The 26,599-nt window shown below is 44.5% G+C and overlaps 1 protein-coding gene across 2 annotated transcripts in view; it reads left to right on the forward strand.

Annotated features, from left to right (window-relative positions):
* CLCN1 (chloride voltage-gated channel 1) overlaps positions 1-26,599 on the forward strand; it is a 148,891-nt gene that overhangs the window by 89,427 nt on the left and 32,865 nt on the right. For both annotated transcript variants that reach the window (XM_040361671.1, XM_040361670.1), the window contains exons 9-15: positions 1,523-1,607; positions 3,396-3,497; positions 7,615-7,699; positions 10,586-10,735; positions 13,412-13,481; positions 14,999-15,109; positions 24,691-24,904. In XM_040361671.1, coding sequence (XP_040217605.1) covers positions 1,523-1,607; positions 3,396-3,497; positions 7,615-7,699; positions 10,586-10,735; positions 13,412-13,481; positions 14,999-15,109; positions 24,691-24,904 — 817 coding nt within the window. The remainder of the gene's footprint in view (positions 1-1,522; positions 1,608-3,395; positions 3,498-7,614; positions 7,700-10,585; positions 10,736-13,411; positions 13,482-14,998; positions 15,110-24,690; positions 24,905-26,599) is intronic.

The raw sequence follows: 26,599 nt of genomic DNA on the forward strand, positions 1-26,599 counted from the left end.
GTGCTGGAGGAAGCAGAGGAGTGTATATAGAGACTGTATATAAGAAAAGTTTTCCAGAAGTTGTTCTGAAGTCAAGTGGGCGCCCCATAACTTCCCATCCCTATCCAAGTTATTACCCTCAATAAAACAAAACAAAAAAAAAAAAATCACATACTGTTCTCTGACTCTGAGTGCCTGTGAAAATATGATGTGCCTGGCTGTGCAGGGTGGGCGATCCCAATGTACCTGCGGCTCCTTAGAGGGTGCGCTACATTACAAAATGGACGGAGATGGTCAGGTTACAATACAGTTTTAAACAGGAGGGATTAGAGGTCAGTGCTTGTGCTTGTGCTTGAGCTTGAGCTTAAAATCTAAAAGGAAGGGTCGAATGATTCAAAAGATAATAACTGCTAGAGATGAGCTGACAGTTACAGTACAGTTAGATAGAAGCAGGATAGGCCCCCTTGAAGAGATTGGTTTTCAGGTATCACCTAAAGGTGGACAGAGTAGGAGATAGTTGGACAGATTGGGGTAGGGAGTTCCAGAGAATAGAAGAAGCTCTGGAGAGGTCCTGGAGGCAAGCATGGAAGGAGCTGATGAAGGAGTTAGAGAGAAGGAACTCTTGTGAGGAGCAAAGAAAATGTTTTGGTTGTGTTTTTGTTTTTATAGAGGTTGGTTATGTAGCTTGGGGCAGAGTTGTGAATGGCATTTTATGTTGTTGTTGTTAGTATATTAAATTATATTCATTGGTTGAACAAAAGCCAAAGGAGAGACTTAAAGGGAGAGGACTTGGACACTTGGAGTGGTTGGTAAGGTGAATGAGTCAGGCAGCAGCATTCATGATGGACTGAAAGGGCGATAGCCTATGTAAAGCTAGGCCAACGGTTCCTCATTGATTCTCACCCCGTCTGTCTTATCTTTTCCCACTGCTTGGATTTTGCGGTCAGCCTTATTGACTTTACTATGGAATCGGCTAGACAGGTAGATACAGGAGGAGCAGTAAAGGGAGGAGATTGCTGGAGGAACCTCATAGCTCTCTGCATAGGCGTGCGCACAGGGCGTGCCAGGTGTGCCCAGGCACACCCTAATCACCCTGTGTAGCACAGATTTCCCCTACTATCCTGGTTCCCTCCTGCTTCCCCCCACATCGCTACCGGCTTCCCTCCTCTCCCCTTCCATCGTCTGTTGCTGCGGGGAGGCTTTAGGATGAGTGGGGGAAGGAGCCGGTAAATATGTAATTTACTGGCCCCTTTCCTTTCTGAATGAACTTCGTAAGTGATCGGTAGTGTGTGTTTGAGCTTTGGGGTGCACACCCTAATGCCATAGGCTGCGCACACCTGTGGCTCTCTGGATTAGCGCCGTATCATAGGTTAATACCCTTGCATGTTCCACTGGCTCAAGTTCTACCCAGAAAAAAAAATTAGGAATATTGTTGGACGTATTTGTTAAACCAAAATGCACAAAGGAACCCCAGTCTGTTTTGAACAGTGTTTATAACTCAAAAAACAAATAACAAATAAGCAGAATATTTTTTTGCCCACAGTTACCATCACTGCGTTATTCCGCACCAACTTTCGTATGGAGTTCCCATTTGACTTGCAAGAGTTACCGGCTTTTGCAGTTATTGGGTAAGATCTCTTGTTTGTTTCCTCCATTCAGCGTAATGCCTCCACTAAAAGCCAGATAACTAACATTTTCTGAAGGTTAGCTATGGCACCTGTATATGATATAGTCTCATGACCAGAGCCATCTTAAAGGGTCACTAAAGGAAAAAAAAATTTGCCTAAAATTAATGTCTGCAAGGTAGAAAGACAGATTTTTTTTTCTGTTAAAAAACGAGTAAATACCTATTATATTCCTTCATCTATATCACCTCCGGCATTCTAGTTTCTGTTCTCTCATTCACTTCCTGGTTTGCATCGTTTGTTCATGTAAGAACTACATTTCCCAGTATGAATTGCGGCACGCCCAGTAATTCACACCTCCTCGAAGTCTCTAACACGTAGAGAGCGTCCTGCCACACAGATGTAGTTCCCAGGAGGGGGTGAGCATGTTACTGACCACCGCAGTAAAGCCTCCCATCACGGTGGTGAGTAAAATCAGGTTGAGGTCAGGGCTCTCTGCAGACCAGTAAAGTTACTCCACCCCAAACTTGCTAACCCACACTATATTGCCAAAAGTATTGGGCCACCCCTCCAAATCATCATCATTTGGAGGGGGGAATATGGTGTGGGTAGGTTTTTTAGGGGTTGAGTTCCAATGAAGGTAACTATTAATATGTCAGCATACCAAGACATTTGGACAATTTCATGCTCCCAAATTTGTGGGAACAGTTTGGGGATGTCTTATTCCTGTTCCAACATGACTGCGCACCAGTGCACAGGGCAAGGCCCAAAAAGATATGGCTGAGCGAGTTTGGGCTGGAGGAACTTGTCTGGCCTGCACAATATAATATTGACATACCTTGAATGCAGCTTTAAAATAGCGTTGTAGCCAAAATATTCATTCTAGTTTTAGATAGAATGGAGGAGGGTCAGAAACGTATAAAGCGGGAAGCTTTATACGTTTCTGACCCTCCTCCATTCTATCTAAAACTAGAATGAATATTTTGGCTACAACGCTATTTTAAAGCTGTCCAAAACTATAGTAATTTTTTTTTTCATATTGTTATATTAAAAAAAAAATAATAATTGCGAAAACACTGCTCTAAACCATACAAAGTGACTTAAAGAAAAGCTGCCAGTACCAAAAAAATGTGGATACAAAATTAAAAATGTGTTATAATATAAGGTACAGCGCTAAAATTAATAATACAAAAACTCCAATAAAGAGTTAAAGATAAATGACATCCATATATCAAAGCAATAGGGAACGCAGGCCACACCCTACGCGTTTCGTCACTAGTGGACGTTGTCTGGGATTGGCTGCTGCAATTTTTCCACAAAGTTTGGCTTATCCAAAGAAAGAAGTTCCAGGATCCATTTATCTATGCACATTCATTTGTGATTATTGGGACTTACCCACTATATTTGATTGATATATGTACTCACTTATGTTTCTATCATTTTACATTCACTTTATTGTAATTATGCACATGTTTTTTTTCCTAAGTATTGTTATTCATATACTATTGCTTTGATATATGTATGTCATTTATCTTTAACTCTTTATTGGAGTTTTTGTATTATCAATTTTAGCGCTGTACCTTATATTATAACATATTGTTATATTAAACTTGTGTACATTTGTTATTTCAATGACTCCTAAGGTGACTTTCATCCAAGCTAGACCAGGTCAGTTTTTCTGACCTTCCTTCCATTTGGTCATTGTGCTTCCCTGTCTTTGAACCCTACACCTATGTATAGTCGGTAATGGCATGACCCAGGTTGTAAGATCATATTTCTATCTCCTTGCAGGATCTGCTGTGGATTCCTTGGCGCTTTCTTTGTCTACCTAAATCGGCAGGTGGTGCTTGGGATCAGAAGGAACCAGATCTTAAGTACCTTCCTGAGTCGCTAGTAAGTTCCACAAGACTGTAAAATTTGTTGGACTACTTTCCTAGTACTCTTATTATATGGGTCATCTTTGCTGTGGACCATCCAGATCTGGTCCTTAAAATTAGGCACTTTGCGCGAAACGCAACAAGAGTTTTTATTTGATGTCCGTACATCTTCACAGTTAATCTTACTGTCGAGCAAGACAAAAAAGAAAATAAAGCAGTTTCATTTTACTGTACTTTGTTGAACATACCGGTATCAGGCAAGGTCAAGGTCTGACCCTTGAAGTGTGGGATATGAGAGACCGGCTCTCCTGCAGCAGCAAAGTTTCTGTGCCTTTGATCGGGCCCATGCTTGTTCCTAAAAAGTTTTGTAATCCCACCGCACTTCAAGTACCATCAAATCTAATCAGGAATACAGTCTTCTACAGTCAGTCGAACTATAGGGTGATCTGCTATATCAAGCAAGGCAGGAAATAGCGCACTGGCCTTACAAAGCACACCTGACTATTTATCATGAATAAAACATTAAATGATATTCACGCAGAAAAGAGTAAGCCAACATATAGACACAAAACTCTTCTGACTTATGGGAATTCTTTTGCCGCGTACACACGATCGGTCAAACCGATGAGAACGGTCTGATGGACTGTTTTCCTCAGACCAAACTGATCGTGTGTAGACCCCATCGGTTATTTATCCATAGGTTAAAAAAAAGCAATCTTGTTTTAAATTTAACTGATGGATACCTAACCGATAGAAAAAAAAAACGATCGTTTGTAGGCACGTCCATCGGTTAAGAATCCACGCATGCTCAGGATCAAGTCGACGCATGCTTGGAAGCATTGAACTTCATTTTTTTCAGCACGTCGTTGTGTTTTACGTCACCGCGTTCTGACACGATCGGTTTTTTAACTGATGGCGTGTACCAGCTTCATAGGTTAACCGATGAAAACAGTCCATCAGACCGTTTTTATCGGATGGACCGATCGTGTGTACAGGGCATTTGAGTTCCGGTCAGTCAGGGGAGTTTCATGTCCATATGCTGGTTTACTCTTTTATGCTTGTGAGTGTTATTTATGTTTTATTCATAAAAAACAGTCAAACATCCTTCATGCATTGCGCTCTGCTTTTTCTGTCTTGCATGATTGTTCCTATCCCTTTCCTGACCACAGTTCAGCATAGAGGCCACATTTAGGAGTATCAGTATGCACTGGCCAACTTGACAATCACATGACTCTTATGCCCTGTACACACGATCGGTTCATCCGATGAAATCGGTCTGATGGATTTTTTCATCAGATATCCGATGAAGCTGACTTTCATCAGTCTTGCCTACACACCATCAGTTAAAAAAACGATCGTGTCAGAACGCGGTGACGTAAAACACGACGTGCTGAGAAAAATAAAGTTCAATGCTTCCGAGCATGTGTCGACTTGATTCTGAGCATGCGTGGATTTTTAACCGATGGACGTGCCCACAGACGATCGTTTTTCTCTATCAGTTTTTTAACCATCAGATAATTTTAAAACAAGTTTCTAGTTTTTTCACCGATGGATAAAAAAAACGATGGGGCCCACACACGATCGGTTCGTCTGATGAAAGCGGTCCATCAGACCGTTTTCATCAGACGAACCGATCGTGTGTACGTGGCATAAGGGGTGATCGAATACAAATACTGCATTATGGCCACTAGAGGGTGCTATCTATCATAGGCAATAAGTATGCTCCTCAGCACTATCTAGCTAGCAATATGCAGTATTTTCCCCATTCACTCCCATTGCCTGATAATGTAGCCACTGTAATTGGCTGCCACAGCAATCCCATGATCAAAAGTCCTGCCAGCTACTGATCATCACTAGTGACCCACAGCTCTCTATGACAGCTCGGTCACTGTGCTGGGATCGGCAAGTGAGCACGTTCTCATTGCAAAAACACGGCTGCCCATGGATTCATTTGTGTAAAATCTGGGCGTTAAAGCCTCTTTGCTGCCGCACATATGTGTTGCATGGACAGCAAGAGGTTAAATATTAAAAATGATCTCCTGTTGGTCTATATATTTGATAAATTATTGGTACCTGTAAAGTTTTATGGCGTTATGGTATGCTTTAGAAAAAAAAAATGAAATAAATATGTATATATAATATAGTGTGTGTGCGTGTGTATATGTGTATGTGTGTGTATATGTGTATGTGTGTGTATATGTGTATGTGTGTGTATATATGTATGTGTGTGTGTGTGTATATATATATATATATATATATATATAATTATGTATAAAAAGCTAATTTCCCTATAAGTTTTTTTGACTCTTGCCTTTATCAAACTCCTACGACCTTCAGAAAATCAGACGACTATACTGTATGCGTTCACAAAAAACGTCAGCGTACACATTCCTAAATGCCCGCCTCCGCTCTATTGTGTGACATACCTTTCATTTTATTTTTAGCAATCCCTGAAAATGTCATTGTAAGCCAGAAAGTCTTCCCCTCCTTCCCTTCCAGAACAATTACTGGCTGTTTAATTAGTTTTCATTTAACATTCAGGGAATGCTAAATAAAACATGAGAAGCCGCACATTCCGGGGAGAAACATTATTAATCCTGTATATGAAAATGTCACCATTGTAACTGTGTACAACGTTTATGGAGCTGGGGTATGACGGAATGGGATGTAACCATGTTATCTGGAGACATTATGGAAAGATGTAACAAATAATAATACCACACTTTTTTTCTTACAAATGTCTCCTCTAGCAAGGAGAAAAAAGATCTTATATGTATACAATCTATTATATAATGTATGCTATAGATATACCCGGTATTATAATGTATCCTGTGGGGCAGATCCACAAAGCGAGTACGCCGGCGTATCTACTGATACGCCGGCGTACTTTCAAATTTCCTGCGGCGTATCTTTGTTTTGAATCCTCAAAACAAGATACGACGGCATCTGGGTTAGATCCGACAGGCGTACGTCTTCATACGCCTTCGGATCTAAGATGCAATTCTTCGGCGTCCGCTGGGTGGCGTTTCCGTAGTTTTCCGCGTCGAGTAAGCAAATTAGCTATTTCCGACGATCCACGAACGTACGAGCGGCCGTCACATTCTTTCACGTCGTCTCTAGTCGGCTTTTTTCGGCGTATAGTTAAAGCTGCTTTTTGGTGGCGTACTCAATGTTAAGTATGGCCGTCGTTCCCGCGTATTATTTAAAAAAAAAAAAATAGTTTGCGTAAGTCGTCCGTGAATCGGGCTGGACGTAATTTACGTCCACGTCAAAACAATGACGTCCTTGCGACGTCATTTAGCGCAATGCACGGCGGGAAATTTATGGACGGCAACTGTTGCAGTTCGTTCGGCGCAGGGACGCACTTCATTTAAATGAAACACGCCCCCCTACTCGCCGATTTTAATTAGGCGCCATTACGCCGCGAGAGATACACTACGCCGCCGTAACTTACGGCGCAAATTCTTTCAGGATTCAAACCAAAAAAAGTTACGGCGGCGTAGCCTATCTCAGATACGCTGCGCCGGGGCAGATCTTTGTGGATCTGCCCCTGTATGTATACAATGCTGTACTATGGGGTGTATTTATAAAAACAAAAAATTGCATAGCTTTGTCCAGTCGCCATAATGTGTTTTCCCCATTCTCTACATTTTTTTAAGTGAATACCATTCGATCTGCAGAGAAGGTAGCCTGAGAACATTCAACTTTACTCCATACACACAGAACAAATTTGCTTGCAATTTCAATAGATAAACCGCTATGCAGTCGCTGTAGATTTGAAGGGGACATGCAAGGAAAATAAAAAACAACATTTTAGCTTGCACATGATTGGATAATAAAATCAGCAGAGCTTCCCCTCATTTCAGATGTTCCCTGCAGATCTACAGCGACTGCACTTCCAAGGGAACTTTCAGTGCAATTTCAAGTACACTTTGCACTTGTAGTTTGCACTTGTAGTGCAAAGTGGGATTTGCCTTTAGTAAATAACCCCCATTTGTTTTTTAAATAGTTTTAACAGTTCACAGACTGATTGTACATGTTGCTTTTACAGCGTTGTAGACTGGAAATAATATTGTCCAGTATTTTATAAATTCACACAATTAATTATTTCTTATTTCTCCTTCCCCAACAAGTCGATTCATCTATCCGGCAGTGGTTACGTTCTGCATAGCGACCCTCACCTTCCCTCCGGGATTTGGGCAGTTCATGGCGGGTGAGGTAAGGATTTTGATTCTGAGATTCTGAAAAGCAAAGCGCTACAATGTTGCTACACTGACCATGACAATATCAGATCTTATGTCCCATGTGATCAACTGGTATATGTGCAGGGGTGGGGAACTATTGCTACCATCTATGGCCCAGATCCACAAAGAAATTACGCCGGCGTATCTATTGATACGCTGCGTAATTTCTAAGATGCCCTGTCGTATCTTTGTTTTGTATCCACAAAACAAGATACAACTAAATGTGGGCTCGATCCGACTGACGTACGTCTTAGTACACCGTCGGATCTTAGGTGCATATTTACGCTGGCCGCTAGGTGGCGCTTCCGACGATTTCCGCGTTGAGTATGCAAATTAGCTAGATACGCCAATCCACAAACGTACGTCCGCCCGGCGCTTTTATTTTACGTCGTTTACGTAAGGCTTTTTTCGGCGTAACGTTACTCCTGCTCTATGAGGCGTACGCAATGTTAAGTATGAACGTCGGGCCAGCGTAAAATTTTCCGTCGTGTACGTCGTTTGCGTAAAACGTTCGCGAATAGGGCTTTGCGTAAACGTCATCTAGGAATTTAGCGGGTAATTTAATTTGGAAATCCGACGTGATACTGAGCATGCGCGCTCATGCGCCGTAAGAAAAAAGCGTCATTTACGCGGGGTCAAGCTTGCTTTACATAAAACACGCCCCCCTGTTCATCATTTGAATTCCGCGCCCTTACGCCGGGAGATTTACGCTACGCCGCTGTAACTTTAGAGGCAAGTGCTTTGTGAATACAGCACTTGCCTCTCAAGGTAGCAGCGGCGTAGCGTAACTATGATACTCTACGCCTGCCTAAAAATACGCCGCCCTACGTGGATCTGGCCCTATGAGTTTAAAGAGGAACAGTCATGTACGGACATTTGTAGTAATCTCTGGGATAATTGTGTGTGGTGATATTTACTTGTATTCCCTCCCTGTCAGAGCAGACATGTCAGTATCAGGCTATGAGGGCCATAGAGAGGTAATGCCTGATAGAGCAGACTATTACAATAATTCAAGAATGAGGACCATTGAGGATTATTATCAGATTATTGGTTGGTATTGATCTCTTTTAAGGATGGGTAGATGGGGGTCTTATTTTTTTTCTTATGTTCACCTTAAAATACACTATATTACCAAAAGTATTGGGACACCCACCTTTACACAAACATGAACTTTAACCACTTGCCTACTGTGCACATACACCCCCTTCCTGGCCAGACAAGATTTTAGCTTCCGGCACTGCGTCGCTTTAACTGACAATTGCGTGGTCGTGCGACGTGGCTCCCAAACAAAATTGACGTTCTTTTTTTCCCCACAAATAGAGCTTTCTTCTGGTGGTATTTGATCGCCTGTGCGTTTTTTTTATTTTTTGGGCTATAAACAAAAAAAGAGCGTCAATTTTGAAAAATAAACACAATATTTTTTACTTGTTGCTATAATAAATATCACATTTTTAAAAAAAATATATATATTTTTTTCTCAGTTTAGGCCGATACGTATTCTTCTACATATTTTTGGTAAAAAAAAAAAAAATCGCAATAACCTGGTTTGCGCAAAAGTTATATTGCCTACAAAATAGGGGACATAATATATTTTTTTTAATTTTCTTTTTTACTAGGATCTGCGTTTTTTTTCGGGACTGCGACATTATAGCGGACACATCGGACACTTTTGACACATTTTTGGGACCATTCACATTTATACAGTGAACAGTGCTATAAATATGCATTGATTACTGTATAAATGTGACTGGCAGGGAAGGGGTTAACCACTAGGGGGTGAGGAAGGGGTTAAATGTGTATCCATCCTGGGTGTGTTCTAACTGTAGGGGGAGGGGGTGACCGATCTGTGTCCCTATGTACAAGGGACACAGATCGGTCTCCTCTCTCCCTGACAGGACGTGGAGCTCTGTGTTTACACACAGAGCTCCACGTCCCTGCTCAGTTACTGGGCAATCGCGGGTGCCCGGCGGCCATCGCGGCCCCTGGGCACGCGCACTGTGTTCCCAGTGACGCAACGGGTACGTGTGCGTGGCGCGCGCCCTAGAGGCTTTAAATGGCAGGACGTCATATGACGTCCTGTCGGAACAATAGAGCATTCCGCCCGCCATCATTTGACGGCGGGCAGGTGTTAAGTGGTTAATGGCATCCCAGTCTTAGTCTGTAGGGTTCAATATTGAGTTGGCGACCCTTTGCAGCTATAACAGCTTCAACTCTCCTGGGGAGGCTGTCCACAAGGTTTAGGAGTGTGTCTATGAAAGTGTTTGACCATTCTTCCAGAAACGCATTTGTGAGGCACTGATGTTGGACAAGATTGATGTTGGACAAATTTTTTTTTGTAATACAGAGTGCACAAAGCAAAGTAAATATTATTTAACAAGCTGAAAACAAAAATATAAGATAATATGCAATATAAAGGTGCCAATAACTCCAGGGCACGCCACAAGGTGCTGGTACAGTTGGTGACCAGAAAACACAGAATAGAAGGAAAGTGGATGACCGCACTTAAGGGTTGAAGCACTCAAGAAAACTTTATTGTAGTTTCATAAAAAGTAGACAAGTGAGAAGCAGTTAACGCGTAGAGTAGAGAAGTAGTTAACGCGTTTCACGCTACAAGCACTTATGCATACCATTATGAGCACTGAGTGCTTGTAGCGTAAAATGCATTAACTGCTTTTCTACTTGTTGAACTGAGATATTTTCGCTTTTTTGGAACTACAATACATTTTCAGGAGTTCTTCAAATCTTGAGTGTGATCATCTGCTTTCCTTTTATCCTAAATATCATTCAGTTAAGACTTTTACTCTTGTTGTCTAGTTGTATTGCACTCACTGTGACTCTGTTTGCTTGGACTATCTCACAGCTCATGCCCCGGGAAAGTATCACCGTTCTTTTTGATAATCACACGTGGACAAAGCATGTGGGGAACACCTCGGTCTTAGGACGCTCTGCTGCCTTCATCCACCCAACTGTCAGTGTCTTTGTCACCCTACCCCTCTTCTTCATCATGAAGGTACTGACCAATTATCCTTCTACCTGTTTATTACAACTTAAAACAGTTGCCTTATTTTGCTTCCCTAGAAACCACATCACATGGTGTAGTTGTCACATTCAACTGGACTTGTTTTTCACAGTCTACTCAAGCCACTTTTTTAGTTCTAATGAGCGTTGGGAGTATATTCCAATATTTATATCCATGTCAAGGCAGATGTTGGTTGTGTAAGAACAGGATGGAAGGTGTGAAAGTTCTGGAACCTCCCTGATCTAGTTATATAACCACATCAATGGTGTCAGAAAGTCTCTGCATGTGCTAATTCCTCAACTTACATGGCTGAAGATATAAATCATCCATTCTCAACCAGGGTTTCGTGGAACACGAGGGTTCCTCCAGAGGTTAAAAAATACAAAAGAGGTTAGTGATAGGTACCAATATCATGACAAATTAAGTACCATCAAAAATGCATATAATGCAAAAAAAAAAAATGCAATTGAACTGTTGCGTACCTAGTAGGTGAGTCTGAATTGCAGAGGAAGGCCTCTCTTACGTCTCCGACTCAAGGCCCCCGATAGGGTAAACAGGAGGCAGAGGAGTGGTAAGAGTGCCTGGCAACATCAACAGCAGGAGGTCAGTCCAGAAGTTCAAGAGATTTCTTGCAGGAGGTAGAGGACAGGAACTGGAACAGCAGGCTGGATCAGTATGCAGGTGCAGCAGGCAGGAACAAGAACAGCAGATTGGAACCTGGAACAAGCTGGAATAGCAGGCTGGACTGGAATATCGCACTGGAACCTGGAACAAGCTGGATCAGCAGACAGGCACAGCAGGCTTGAACTCGAACAGTGGACTGGACCCAGGAACAGGCTGGATCAGCAAACGGTACAGCAAGGTAGACACTGGAACAATAGCCTCAGAGCTGGCAGCAGATTTGAATAGGATCTTAGGAAGGTCAGGCAAGCCTGGTTGGTTATCAGGCGTGCAGCAGAAGGACCAGAGGAGCAGGCAGAAGAGTAGTCAGACAGGCCGGGGATCAGGTGCAGGCGGATAGCAGGGATGGTCACAGGCAAGCTGGGTAAACACAGGAACAGACTTCAGGTAAGCAAGGAACACACGGAACACTGTAGAGCAGACAGCAAAGTTCACATGTGTCAGTCAGGTTTAAATAGCCCACCTGGCACTAATGAGTGCGTGCGTGCGTGCGTCCCCGTAAGGGCACGCGCATTGGCACCCACGATCTTGCACCAGCAGGTCTGGATCGCCTATTGCTGGCAAGATCTTCCTGACATGAACAAAGTAAGATCTAAATATCAAAAGTGTGTATAGAAAACAAGTGTCCATAAAAATCCTCAATCAGTGACTCCTCAAGGTAGTGCCAAGAAAAGTAACCAATAATAATAATTCTTCTACAGTGAATCACTGTGCTCCACACACTCCATGCAATATAGTGCCACTCAACGTGCTCTTCAGTGGTCCCAATGTCTCCCCTTTACACACTAAGACTCACCAGACATTTTAACCAGGTCCATCTAATCCACCTGTCCCTGATCCTAGATGTACAAAGTAGTCAGCCCATGCAAGAACCACAGTGCAGAATCACTTTGCAACCAGTCTATTAAAATTACTAAGTTCACATCTGCAAAGAAGGTAAAATAACACTCACATGTTCCAGTGCCTAGAGAATTCCAGCAGTGTCTCAAATATTAGTAAGTCAACCACCGCTTCTCTGATATCCATAAACGTTGTATAGTTCACCGTCCAGAAATGTCGTCAAGTGGCTATGTAACACCGCCTCAACGTGTTTCACCGTCATTGCCGTCTTCAGGAAGCTATGTATTGTTGATGATATTTATCGCTACATTGACACCTAGCGCTAACCTCTTCTATATTTTCATTTTGATAACTGTGTTTTATACACATATATTTGGATTAGCAGAAGGGGTATCATACAATAGGAGGTTCCTTGGTGCAGGAATTTAACCTTATAGTCTATCCCTTGCTAGGTTGCTAAGGGGTTCCTTGAGCTGTGGTTGATTTTCCTCCCATTTTATGATGCTTGCAAAACTCCAGGTTTAATGCCACGTAAATAAAAATCAGCAGTTTGACATCAGTGATCTCTTTAGGTGTTCTAAGGGTGGCATTCTGACCAACAATGTAAGAGGCATTCTTCTCACTGACCACCCCATGAATTAGTTTTAGAATGGGTTCCCATCGACCTGAATATTATTTCAAGGGTTCTTTGGGGGTGAAACATTTGTGAAGGGAATGGTGTAAATTGTTGCCAACTCACTGAGGTAGAGGTCATCCATGGTGATTGGATTAAGGTATTGGTATTGCCAGTATAGATGTAAAAGTTGGGATATGTTCATGACATTCATTAGAACTTAAGAAGTGACTTGCAGAAGCTATGAAACGTCTTCTACATTACAGAACAAGTCATGATCAATATGATCAACTACAACAAGATATACCATGACCTGGATAAATGAGATCCTTCACAGATGGATCACATGATTTGGGATTATGGCTTGGCTTGAGTATCTCTTATAGATTCACCAACAACAATGTAGAGCGCATGCTTGCCTTTCAGACAGAAAACTTTGAACACCTTTTTTTTTTTGATCCATCGGGCATATCTTTAGATGATTTCAACTGAAGGGCTTTACCAACAGTAATCCAATGGTGTTTTGTTTTCAGTTTCTGATGTCCGTCGTTGCGACTACGATGCCCATACCCTGCGGGGCCTTTATGCCAGTGTTTGTCCTGGGTAAGCAGAAGACACAAAGAATAGAGCATACCTCTGCAGTGTTTTGTGGTTTTTATGGCTTTGCATTATGAAAAAGTCACGTTATACATGTTACCTGTTCTACTGTCTGACCTCTAAAGCCCTGTACACACGATCGGTTTGTTCGATGAAAACAGACCGATGGACTGTTTTCATCAGACAAACCGCTCGTGTGTGGGCCCCTTCGGTTTGTTTTCCATCGGTGAAAAAAAATAGAACATGTTTTAAATTTTTCCTATGGATAAAAAAACGATAGAAAAAAAAAATCCTCTGTGTGGAAGTCCATCGGTCAAAAATTCACGCATGGTCAGAATCAAGTAGACGCATGCTCGAAAGCATTGAACTTAATTTTTCTCAACATGTCGTAGTGTTTTACGTCACCGTGTTTTGGCACGGTCGGATTTTTGACTGATGGTGTGTAGGCAAGACTGAAGAAAGTCAGCTTCATCGGATATACGACGAAAAAATCTATCGGATTAGATTCCATCAGATATCCGATCGTGTGTACAAGGCATAAGTCACAGTGAGACTAATTTATTAACAAGTGCAAAAAATAAAGCACTAAGTCCTAGTTTACACTTTCGGCTGGGGGGCGCAGAAAAATAAACAAGGCTATCTGCCGAAATGTGTTGGCTCTTTTAACTCACTATCAGGTAGCAATAAAGATTTTCATATGGATTTTGGAATTGCTGCATTTAATTGTTACATTTAATGGACGGAGGACTTTTGAGCCAGACAACCCGATTTTGTATTCCATCTCTGACATGCGAATAGTTTCCCTGTTGTGAGCACTGCACTTGCACCCATTTTTACCACCTTCCTAAGCTGTTATGGCATAGGGGTATCCACATGCCAAAAATAATCCTCCCTGTTGCTTTTTGTGGGTAGTACCACCTGCCAAACGCAACCTATTCAAGTACATAGGGCTGTGTGCAATGCATGTGATTGCAGTGAAGTGGTACAAGCTTTTAGGGGTTAAAACAGGCAGTGAGGTGGGCAACCGCTCCCCACAGTCTGTCAAGCGCTCTCTGAAAAGCAACCCACTGCAGACAGCTCTTCAGAGAGCTACCACTAGTGTAAACCAGTGCAAAGAGCAATAACTGTACCAGCCAATCAGAATCCATCTTGTACTGGTCACACACTTCACCAAAATAGAGTTATGTAGTTTTAATTCTTTACCTGCTGTAGTCCCATATATCTGTTCTTAGCCTATAGTTGAGGAACCTGGCGTGGTTGTCTGCTGCTGGAGCCCATTTTTGCAACTCACAAACATAGCGACAATTATGTCTGAGGTCAAAGTGGTTTACCTCATGCAAATGTTTGGGGGAGGAGCTCCACTTGACCATGTCCGCATGCTTTATGTGATTAGTTGCAGCCAGGTGATTGGTTGATGCTAATTTTTGTGAAAGCGCTATCCTATAAAGGGACCACTAGGCTCTTGTAGCTAAAAGCATTCTGATAAATTGGACATCCGTTGACTTTATCTTACTCCCGACCAGGTGCCGCTTTTGGAAGAATTGTCGGGGAGTTGATGGCTTTCCTCTTTCCCAATGGAATCTTGTTTGATGGAATTGTGTATAAGATTTTACCTGGGGGATACGCTGTGATTGGTAAATATCCACGTACTGAAATTGAAATTGCGTCTATATCTACAGTATATACATGTACAGTATATCCATAGGAAAGCGGTATTAACACTTCATCCAAGATAAATACCTTGGTGCTCTATATGAGATGAATACTGCAATAAAATGTATTGTAGGCGCTACCCAAAGGCCTTCCATGGATCAACAACGATCACAATCTATAGAAGGCCTTTGAGAAGTGCTTACAATATCTTATGCTATATACAGTATTTTTATACAAACACAGGGCTTTGTTTCTAAGAAAATAGGTGCTGGTACTCCCCCTATCTGAGTCTCTCCTTGTCTCTGAGCCCTACCCATCCCCGAGCACCATCCCTTGGTTCCACTCCCTACCCACCTCCCTGTACCACTCATTTTAAGTCCTGGAGGCCAGTATGGGAGGAGGCGACTAGAGAGCAGGAGATCTTGAGAGGAACGAAGAAACCTATTGGGTTGGCATTTTGAGACTAGACTAGCGATGTAGTTGGTGGCAGAGCTGTGGATGGCTTTGTAAGTTGTTGTTAGTATTTTGAATTTAATTTATTGAGTGGAAGCCAATGGAGGGATTGGCAGAATAAGGATGCAGACACTGAGCTTGGTAAGGTGGATGAGTCTGGCAGCAGCATTAATGATGGACATAAGGGGGATAACCTAGGTAAGACAATGAGCTGCAGTAGTCGAGGCGAGAGATAACTAGGTAGTGGATTAGAAGCTTTGTGGTGTCCTTGGTTAGGAAGGGGCATATTTTTGAGATGTTGTGAAGGTCGAAGTGGTAAACTTTGGAAAGTGATTGGATGTGGGGCTGATAGAAGAGTTCAGAGTGCAGGATAACACATGGCACCCTGGCATGTGGGGATGGGTGTGCCATTGCCAGGGATGTATTTAAGTTTTGTGCTGCCCTAGGCCTGACTAAACTCGTGCACCCCCTAATTTAAATATGACCCACCCCTTCCTGTCAAGGCCACACCCCTTGCGATTTAAGACCCACCCTGAAATTTTCAAGTTGGGACACTAGTTCTGATGGCCTGGGGGGGGGGGGGCGCAATGGATTCCCTTAATTTGCATAGATTTCCTCTCACTTCCTGTCTGGCTATGGGACAGGAAGTGAAGGGAAATCTCTGCAATGGAACAGGTATGGTAAAAAATTTGAAGCAACGCCCCCCCCCCCCCAACAGTTGCAGAATGCCAACCGCCCACATATTGGAAGCGGTGCGGCCGATTTATGGGGGCGCTAAACTAATTTGCCTAACAGTGTAGCGCAAGCCAGCGGGGTAACTGTCCGTGCTGCCCCCCTGCAAAGTGCTGCCCTAGGCCTGGGCCTTGTTGGCCTAGGCCAGGATACAGCATTGGTCATTGCTCTTGACAGAAAAGTCAGGGAAAGAGGCACATGGGGGAGAAAATATTATGAGCTTGGTTTTGGTTAGTTAAAGCGGGAGTTCACCCATTTATACATTTTTTTTTTCTCCCCTTAGATTCCTGCTCGTTCGGTCTAGGGGAATCGGCTATTTGTATTAAAATATGAGCAGTACTTACCCGTTTTCGAGATGCATCTTCTTCCGTCGCTTCCGGGTATGGGTCTTCGGGAGCGGGCGTTCCTTCTTGATTGACAGTCTTCCGAGAGGCTTCCGACGGTCGCATCCATCGCGTCACTCGTAGCCGAAAGAAGCCGAACGTCGGTGCGGCTCTATACTGCGCCTGCGCACCGACGTTCGGCTTCTTTCGGAAAATCGTGACGCGATGGATGCGACCGTCGGAAGCCTCTCGGAAGACTGTCAATCAAGAAGGAACGCCCATTCCCGCAGCCCATACCCGGAAGCGACGGAGAGGATGCATCTCGTAAACGGGTAAGTACTGCACATATTTTAAAACAAATAGCCGATTCCCCTAGAGAAAACGAGCAGGAATCTAAGGGGAAAAAGTGCCCTCTAAGGGTGAACCCCCGCTTTAAGTTTTAGGAAGTGGTGTGACATCCAGACAGATATGTCTGTTGGTAAGTTAGTGCATGAATAAACTGATAGAGTGAACTGAAGGGTGGAGAGATTGATTTGGGTGTCAGCGTAGAAATTATATTGAAAGCCATGGGAGGCTGACCCAGGGAGGAGGTGTATGTGTAAGAAAATAAATGGCTGCACATCCAGGAATTCCGATTTCCTTTTATTTTTCAAAGTGATAACACCAAAGACACCAACACGAGGTCACGTAAACGCGTTTCACACATACATCATGTGCTTAATCATTACATTGGTAATGATTAAGCACAAGATGTATGTGTGAAACACGTCTATGTGACGGGATACTCCACCTCAGGTTATCGACATACACCTGAAGCAGCAGCTCTTTTTCTTTGTATACAGGGAGGAGGTGTAGATTGGAAATCGGAGAGGTACAAGAACAAAACCTTGAGGGAAACCAATGGAGAAAGGAAGAGGAGTGGAGGAAGTAGAATTGCAATTGAGACAGTAGGGGCGCTGGGATAGGTAGGATGAGAACCAACGAAGAAAAGTACAGTCACAGAGATTAAAGGAGTGAAGTTTTTTGAGGAGGATGGGGTGGTCAACCGTATCAAAGGCAGACGAAAGGTCCAGAATTAGGCGTACAGAATCAATTTGTCATTTTTAAAAGAGCGGTTTTTGTGGAGCGTTAAGAGCGAAATCAAGACTGAAGGGAAGGTTATTCTTAGTGAGGTGGTCACTCAGTTGGTTGTAGACCAGGCGTTCAAGGAGGTTAGAGGACAAGGGGAGCAAGGCATAGATTAAGATTGGTAGAGTCCCAGGATTTCTTTTTAAAGCGGAGTTCCACCTAAAAATGGAACTTCCGCTTAATCCACTCCTTCCCCCCTTACATGCCACATTTGGCATGTAATTTTTTTGGGGGGGGAGTGGGGGGCTCAGGAGGAGTGGGACTGGTAAGGCGAGGGGCTGGTAAGGCGAATAGCTTAATCGCCTTATTGCAGCCCCTCCCTGTAGGCGAGCACCTGTTCAATCGGACGGCGCCGCGCTGCTCGCTCATGTGCAGTGCCGCTCGCGCATGCGCAGTGGGTGCCCGGCCGTGAAGCCGAAAGCAGTCACTGCCGGGTGCCCACACTAGGAATGAAGAGGGGGGGCGAGGAGCGGAGCCCCGGCCGGCGCGTCGCTGGAACCGTGGAGCAGGTAAGTGTCTGTTTATTAAAAGCCAGCAGCTACACTTTTTGTAGCTGCTGGCTTTTAATAAACATAAAAAAAGGCTCGAACACCCCTTTAAGTATGGGGGGGCAGAGGGACCAGTACATCTTTTACAGAGTTGGGGAAGATGCCAAAAGAGAGGGAGAGATTGAAGACGTGGGTTAGAGGATGTAGGATAGAGTCAGAGGGTGACAATAGTATTTTAGAGGGAATGGGGTCCAGGGGACAGGTAGTTATGTGGGCGTTAGAAATGAATTTAGTAACCTTGACCCAGATTCTAGTAGAATTGCGCGATATTTGCGGGGGAGCAGGGCAACGATTTTGCCCTGCGCTCCCGCAAATATTTTGCGCTGCCCTAGATTCACGGAGCAGTAGCTCCGTGAATTGCGAGGGCGCGCCGGCAAATTTGCCCGGCGTAAGCGCGCGCAAGTTAAATGATCCCGCCCGGGGCGAGAATCATTTAAATTAGACGCGCTCCCGCGCCGAGCATACAGCGCATGCTCCGTCGGGAAACTTTCCCGACGTGCATTGCGGCAAATGACGTCGCAAGGATGTCATTTGCTTCTAAGTGAACGTGAATGGTGTCCAGCGCTATTCACGTTTCACTTACGCAAACGCCTCGAAATTCAAATTTCACGGCGCGGGAAGGCCGGCTATACTTTAGCATTGGCTGCCCCTACTATTAGAAGGGGCAGCCTTGCGCTAAAAGTAGCCGTACGGAAACTCCGTACCTGGCTTGCGCGGGGCCGGCGCAAGCTTGTGAATCAGTGGTAGTATGCAGTTTGCATACTACAGGCTGATACACAATGGGAGCGCCCCCTAGTGGCCCCCGCAAGAATGCAGCCTAAAATCTGCGAGGCATAAGAGCCTTATGCCGCGCAGATTTTAGCCTGCAGTCGGTGTAACGAGGTTCCTGAATCAGGAGCACTCGTTACACCGGAGCAAGTAAGCACTTGCGCTGCGTAACCTATGGTTGCGCGGGCGCAAGTGCTTCTTGAATCTGGGCCCTTGTCTGTAGTAGCAGGGTTAAATAAGGGGACTGTACCTGTTACATGGAGTGTTAAGTGGGGTGTTTTAGCATGAATTGATAACATTAGATAGTTGTTTGGTGACCTGATCAGAAAGGAGATGATCAGATTAATCTTAAAATGTTTCATTTCATTTATTTTACTTTACATTCAATTAGAACATGCACAAAAGCTTTTTACTGAAAATGACTGATTTGTAATTCTGGTTGCAATCTGTAATAATAAGCTAAGCTAAAAAAACATATTTGAAATTACAAAAAAATCTGATGGTATCCTCAAACAAACCTGTCCCGTCCAGTCTACAGAGCTCCTTTGAATATGATTGTAATGGATTAAAGGATTCGTTTGTTACATTGGATATTTATACAGTGGAACCTCGGATTGTGAGTAACGCGGTTAACGAGCGTTTCGCAATACGAGCACTGTATTTCCTAAAATCCTAACTTGCTTTGCGGGTGTTGTCTCGCAACACGAGCAGGATTCAGGCCAAGCAGTACCGCGTTTGGCCTGCGGTGGGGGGCGCCGGAGCTGATTGGCTCCGTTCAGAAATGGCCGAAAAGGCCGAGGACAGTTCGGCTGACCTCGGCAAACCTCGAAAAGACACAAGCCTTTCTGAGGTTTGCTGATGTTAGCCGAACTGTCCTCGGGCCTTTCCGGACGTTTCCAAGGCTCTCCGGTGCCCCCCCGCATCGGGCCACATGCGTTATTGCATGCCATTGAAGTCAATGCGGAACAAATTATTTTCATTTGCTTTGACTTCAATGGGGAAACTCGCTTTGATATGCAAGTAATTTGGATTACAAGCATTCTCCTGGAACGGATTATACTCGTAATCCAAGGTTCCACTATACTTCCACCAGTAAACCTGGATAGAGTAAGGGAGGGTTATAACCCCTGTCAGGTTTTTTTCTTTTTTTTAGCCATCTGTGTTCCATTGGGGAGATTTCTCTTTACTTCCTGTCCCAAAACAGGAAGTGAGAGCAAATCTCTCCAAAGGCAATCTCTGGTTGAAATCCAGAACTTATTACCCAAAATTTGGGATTTTCTTTTACTCTATGTGATTACGGTAAACTTAAACATTTTGGATAGAGTAAGGGAGGGTTATTTTTGCCATCTGTGTTCCATTGCGGAGATTTTCATTAATTTCCTGCCCCATAGCCAAAACAGGAAGTGGGAGGAAATTCCTGCAAATTAAGGAAATTCTTTGGGGATTTCTTCATAAATTTAGGCCAATATCTATTGTGCTACATATTTTTGGTAAAAATAAAAATCCCAATAAGTGTATATTGATTGGTTAACGCAAATGTTATAGTGTCTACAAACTATGGGATATATTTATGTAATTTTTTTTTTTTTTGGTGTAATGATGATCAGCGACTTATAACGGGACTGCAACATTGCGGTGCACAATCTGATACTTTTTGAGGACCAGTGACATGGAGCCTAGGTTCACACTGCTGCGAATTCAAAATCGCGGTAAAATGCGCAATTTTACCGCGATTTTGCGGCCGCTGTTTTGCCGCGATTTCGGCCGCAATTTAATGTAAATCGCGGCCCGAAATCGCAAAAAGTAGTACAGGAACTACTTTTTGAAATCGCAGATGCGGCGTCGCACTGATTAGGACAGTGCCATTGCCGACAATTGCCGCCGATTTGAGATGCGATTTGACATGTCAAATCGCATCTCAAATCGTTCCAAATCGTACCCAGTGTGAACCAGGGCGGATACAGTGATCAGTCAGTGCTAAAAAATATTCACTGCAACTGTACTAATAACACTGGCTGAGAAGGGGTTAACATCAGGGGGTGATTAAAGGGTTACATTTGTGCCTAGCCAGTGTCTGGGTGTTACCTGTATGGTGCTTTTACTAGGGGATGTAATGGATTCTAGTCCCTGCTTTTTGGGAACATAGAATCCATCCCCCCCCCCCCTCCCCTTCACATACACAGAACTGAGAGGAAATAAGGTGCCCAGAACTCGCAGATCAGCATCAGAAGCGGCCCAGCGGCAGCACACGTGAATGCCCCCTGCAGGCGGTAGTCTGTAAACACATTTATATGCATAAGGTGGCGCACAGCTGCCGCCGTTTAGCAGTAAAACTGCTATGGGGCAGGTGGCAAGCAGCTAAAAGTGATTACGGTCAGCAAGCGTTTTGATTAGTCATAGTAGAAATGCGGGAAATGTTACTGCACCCTGACTTTGGCCCCTTTCACATGGGGCGGATCAGTAATGATCCGCCCCGTGAACCTCCGCTTGCTCAGCGGGGATCGCTCCGTTGATCCCCGCTGAGCTGGCGGATGACAGGGCGGTCCCCGCACACTGTGCAGGGACCGCCCTGTCTTTTCTCCGCTCTCCCCTATGGGGGGATCAGCGGATGAACACGGACCGTCTGTCCGTGTTCACCCGATCCGATCCGCCAGACGGATGGATGGAAAAGTAGGTTTTTCCTCTGTCACACTTTGGCGGGTCGGATGTCAGCGGGCATGTCACCACTGACATCCGCGGCTCCATAGAGGAGCACGGAGCGCCCGTTCAGGTCCGCAAAAAAAACTGTCAGGCGGATCTGAACAGGCCGCCCGTGTGAAAGAGCCCTTTCTCATCGGATTCAGCTAAGACTTGTTCATGCAAAACAAGTGTTTGTGTTTTTAAAAATCTGCAAATTGCTTTTAATGACAAATAACTAGCACATTGTTTATTTTCCACTTTGTTAATATCCCCCGTGTGGTTTGATTGATGAAGGCATCCCACACAAACTGGGGGGAGAACATAGAAACTTTATACAGAATGTGTCACTAGTGGGAACTGAAACCAGGACCCCGGCGCTGCAAGTCCACAGTACTAATCACTGTGCTACTGTGTTGCCCACGCTTTACATCTAGATCATAATAAGAGTTGCTGAGAAAGGTTGAACTTGCTTGCCTAATTAGCTAATCATCAGTATTCAGGAACAGTGTGAGTTTTATGGAGGCTACAAGTAATTAGTGGAAAAGAATGAGTTATTAACATCTGATAGGACTAATTATTATGCAACGCAGTGAAAGGTTATTTAATCTCTAAGATTAAATAAAAGAACGCCGCTAGGGTTTTTTTTTTATCTGAACCAGCAACATACTATAACCCTAGATTCCTGGGACTAGCCCTAGAGCAAGGGTGTCAAACTCAATTTCATTGTGGGCCGCATCTGCATTATGATTGCCCTCAAAAGGGCCGGTTGTATCTGTAAGATTAGATGTCCATCCCCTCCACTTACATTAGATTACAAGATCCACCCCACCATCAGAATTTGAGTCCCCCACTCTCCCTTACATCACAGTGCACCCCCTTTCTTTATGCTGCTGCTGGGAAGAAGCTGGATGCACTGCTTGAAAGCAGAAAAAAAGGGTCTGGAGGAGGACCAGAGGAGGGCTGGAGCTCTCCGGCAACTGCAGAAGAGTGCGAAGGCCACATGAAATGGCCTGGAGGGCCGGATTTGACACCTGTCACTGCCCTAGAGGAACAAACATTTCTGAATAAAATAAAATGCTTCCAGTTTATGAGGCCCCCTGACTCTTAGGGGTGTATTTATAAAGAACATCTGCATAGCAGTTTGTTTGTTGCATGTTCTCAGGCTATATTCTCTGCAATTCGAATGTGTGAATATGGAAGATACCTCTTTAGGACCATTAGATGGCGCTGAAGAGCACGCTTATTTACAATGATCATCAGCGCCATCTAGTGGCCCTAACATGGTATTTTCTGCATTCACACATTAGATCTGCAGAGAATATTGCCTGAGAACATTTTGTTGTGACCTATTTGCACAGAGGGAATTCAAGTAGTTTAGAGAGATGAACTGGCACTGCTGTATACCCCCCTATCTGTCTCTGATGCTTGGAACAAATAGCTTGTTTGTACTCCTATTGAGCATGGCATAGCTGAAGGGGTCGGGCACAAACATAGCACACATTAAACCTCTTCGCTGCCAGAGCTGTTTTTGCATTTTTTGTACACATGTTTAAAAAATTATTTTAGTCCTGAAGATTACACAAAAACCCCAAACATTATATATTTTCTGAAAGCAGACACCCTAAAATAATAATAATAAATAACATAGCGGTAGTTCCAATTTTTGTATGTATGATATTACGGCAAAGGTCTAGGAAATTCAAAATTTAAAGTGAGCTTTAGGGCAAACAAATAAATTACCCAAATTGGTAAAATATAAAAGACAAGGGCCCAGATTCAGCTAGATTTGCGCTTTTTTTACGGAGGCGCAGGGCAACGTTTTTGCCCTGCGCCCCCGCAAATTTACTGCGCTGCCCTTGATTCACGGAGCAGTAGCTCCGTAAATTGCGTGGGCGCGCCGGCAAAATGCCCGGCGTAAGCGCGCGCAATTTAAATGATCCCGTAGGGGGCGGGAATCATTTAAATTAGGCGCGTTCCCGCGCCGAGTGTAGAGCGCATGCTCCGTCGGGAAACTTTCCCGACGTGCATTGCGGCAAATGACGTCGCAAGGACGTCATTTGCTTCAAAGTCCAGCGCCATTCACGATTCACTTACGTAAACTACGTAACTTTCAAATTTCGCGACGCGGGAACGACGGGTATACGTAACATTGGCTGCCCCTGCTAATAGCTATTAGCAGGGGCAGCCTTACGCAAAAACCGCCGTACGGAAACAACGTAAATTGCGTACGCAGGGCTCGCGCAACGTTGTGAATCGGCGTTAGTATGCAATTTGCATACTATACGCTGAGCACAACGGGAACGCCACCTAGCGGCCATCGCAGAATGCAGCCTAAGATATGCGGGCATAAGAGCCTTATGCCGCGCATATCTTAGGCTGCAGTCGGCGTAACGAGGTTCCTGAATCAGGAGCATTCGTTACGCCGGGGCAAGTAAGCAATCGCTGTGTAACTTATGGTTACACAGGCGCAATTGCTTCTTGAATCCAGGCCAAGGTAAATAGATTCCCAACGCGCCAAACCTTAAATTTGTGTGCGCCCGTGAAATGGCGACAAACTTCAGTACCCTATATTTTCTATAGGTGGCGCTTCAAAAGCATCATCACTTTAGTGTTACGGAGGAGATCTGGTGTTAGAATTATTGCTCTCACTCCAGCGTGTGCGATGTGTAACGAGTATTGCAATAGACATTTTCATGTGTAGGTGCCCCATTGTGTGCGTTTACATTTGTACTTGCGTATATGTGGGGGCAGGGGGCCTCCAAATGTATTTTTTGTGGAAGGGGTGGATTTTATGTGCTTGGGAGTAGTAACCTCCGCTTCAGTAACCTGGGCTTCAGCCCAGAATTCCCAGTTTTCCTTTAACAATTATATTTATTATATTTTTCATCACATTTTGGCTTTGTTATAAGTATTTCCTTTTTCCTCTTTCAGGAGCGGCAGCACTCACGGGAGCCGTCACCCACACTGTCTCCACCGCCGTTATCTGCTTCGAGCTGACCGGTCAGATATCGCACATCCTTCCCATGCTGTTCTCCGTCATCATGGCCAATGTGGTGGCGCAGAACCTCCAGCCCAGCCTGTACGATTCCATCATCCAGACAAAGCGATTGCCATACCTGCCGGATCTGTCTGGCTGCTCCGTCAGGTGAGCGGGAAGGTGCTGTGTTGTTCATGTCTGTTGTAATTCTGCCAGTCTTGCGATTCAGGCACCTCCACCAGAGGGCAGCCTGGTGACCTCACCTTTTTCTTGGTGCAGTTAAGCTATACAGTTTGGTCACTGACCTGCCCCCAGCCTGCTATCCAGTGAAAGCGGCCATATTCCTTCATTCCAATTGCCCTGAATGTGTATTACCACCCTTTGAGCCACAAAAGACATAGACCCGATTGCCCTATGCCACTAGGGGGTCCCATCAGGGTTGCCAGCCTCAGTAAAACCAGGGACAGTATGTAAAAATCTGTGTTTTAAAAAAATCACAAGATTAAAGCTGCCCCGGCCTCTCCAGTACCCTTTTCAATGTTTGTATGTGTATTCTGTGTGTATGTATACTGTACGTGTACATACCTCCCAACCGTCCCGGATTGCGCGGGAATGTCCCGCGACTCGCGGTAAATCCCGTGGTCCCGCGAGCAGTGGCATTGTCCCGCGATTTCGCGGCACCCCCCCGTGATTACCGCGATTTGCGGTAAATCCCGCGGTCCCGTGATTCGCGGTAAATCCCGGTAGGTTTGCGGCCCCCCCCGCTCACCAACTCCGATCCACGGAATTCCCCCCCCCCCCGCTGAACAACTTTGATTGGCGGACCCCCCCCGCTCAACAACTTATGTCTGTGGACCCCCCCCGCGCTCACCAACTTTGATCCGCGGAACCCCCCCGCTCAACAACCCTGATCCACGGAATCCCCCCCGCTCAACAACTTTGATCCGCGGACCCCCCCTCTCAACAACTTTGACCCGCGGACCCCCCTCCCCGCTCAACAACTTCATTTGGGGGGTATGCTCATTTGTCCCTCATTCTGAAGTTGAAAAGTTGGGAGGTATGCGTGTATACTGTGTATGTATATTATTTGTGTATACTGTGTGTGGCCCCATAATCTATTGCCTGGAGGCCCCATAATCTCCTATTGCCCGTGGACCCTATGAGTTGTCAGTCTGCCCCTGGACATAGATGAATATTTTTACTCATTCTGTCGTGGTTCTGTGGTGACTCCTTCCTCCCCCAAACCCTGTACTTACTAATTAACCACTTGCTTGCTGGGCACTTATACCCCCTTCCTGCCCAGGACAATTTTCAGCTTTCAGTGGTGTCACACTTTGAATGACAATTGCGCGGTCATGCTACACTGTACTCATATGAAATTTTTGTATATATTTTTTTACACAAATAGAGCTTTCTTTTGGTGGTATTTAATCACTACTGGGGTATTTATTTTTTTGCTAAACAAACAAAAAATTACCATATTTTTGGAAAAAAAGCGTTTCCATAGTTTGTTATAAAATTTTTCAAACAGGTAATTTTTCTCCTTCACTATTTTGCGCTGATGAGGCTGCACTGATGGGCACTGATGAGGTGGCACTGGTGGGCACTGATCAGTGGCGCAGATTGACACTGATAGGGCACCAATGGGCACTGGTAGGTGACACTGATAGGCAGGCCCGTCGCTACAGGACAGGCAAAACAAACAATTGCTTGGGGCTCCGAGCTGGCCTGGGGCCCCCAACTAACCCTTCCCAGGCTGTAGCGTGGCCGAGCTCCTCTTCCTTCCTCCTGGAGTGCCGTCAGTTTGCGCGCGGTACAGGAGATTTAGTTTCCTGTTCCCGGCCGGACTGACAGGAAGTGCAC

This window comes from Rana temporaria, chromosome 8 (genome assembly GCF_905171775.1).
Source record: "Rana temporaria chromosome 8, aRanTem1.1, whole genome shotgun sequence".
NCBI lineage: Eukaryota > Metazoa > Chordata > Amphibia > Anura > Ranidae > Rana > Rana temporaria.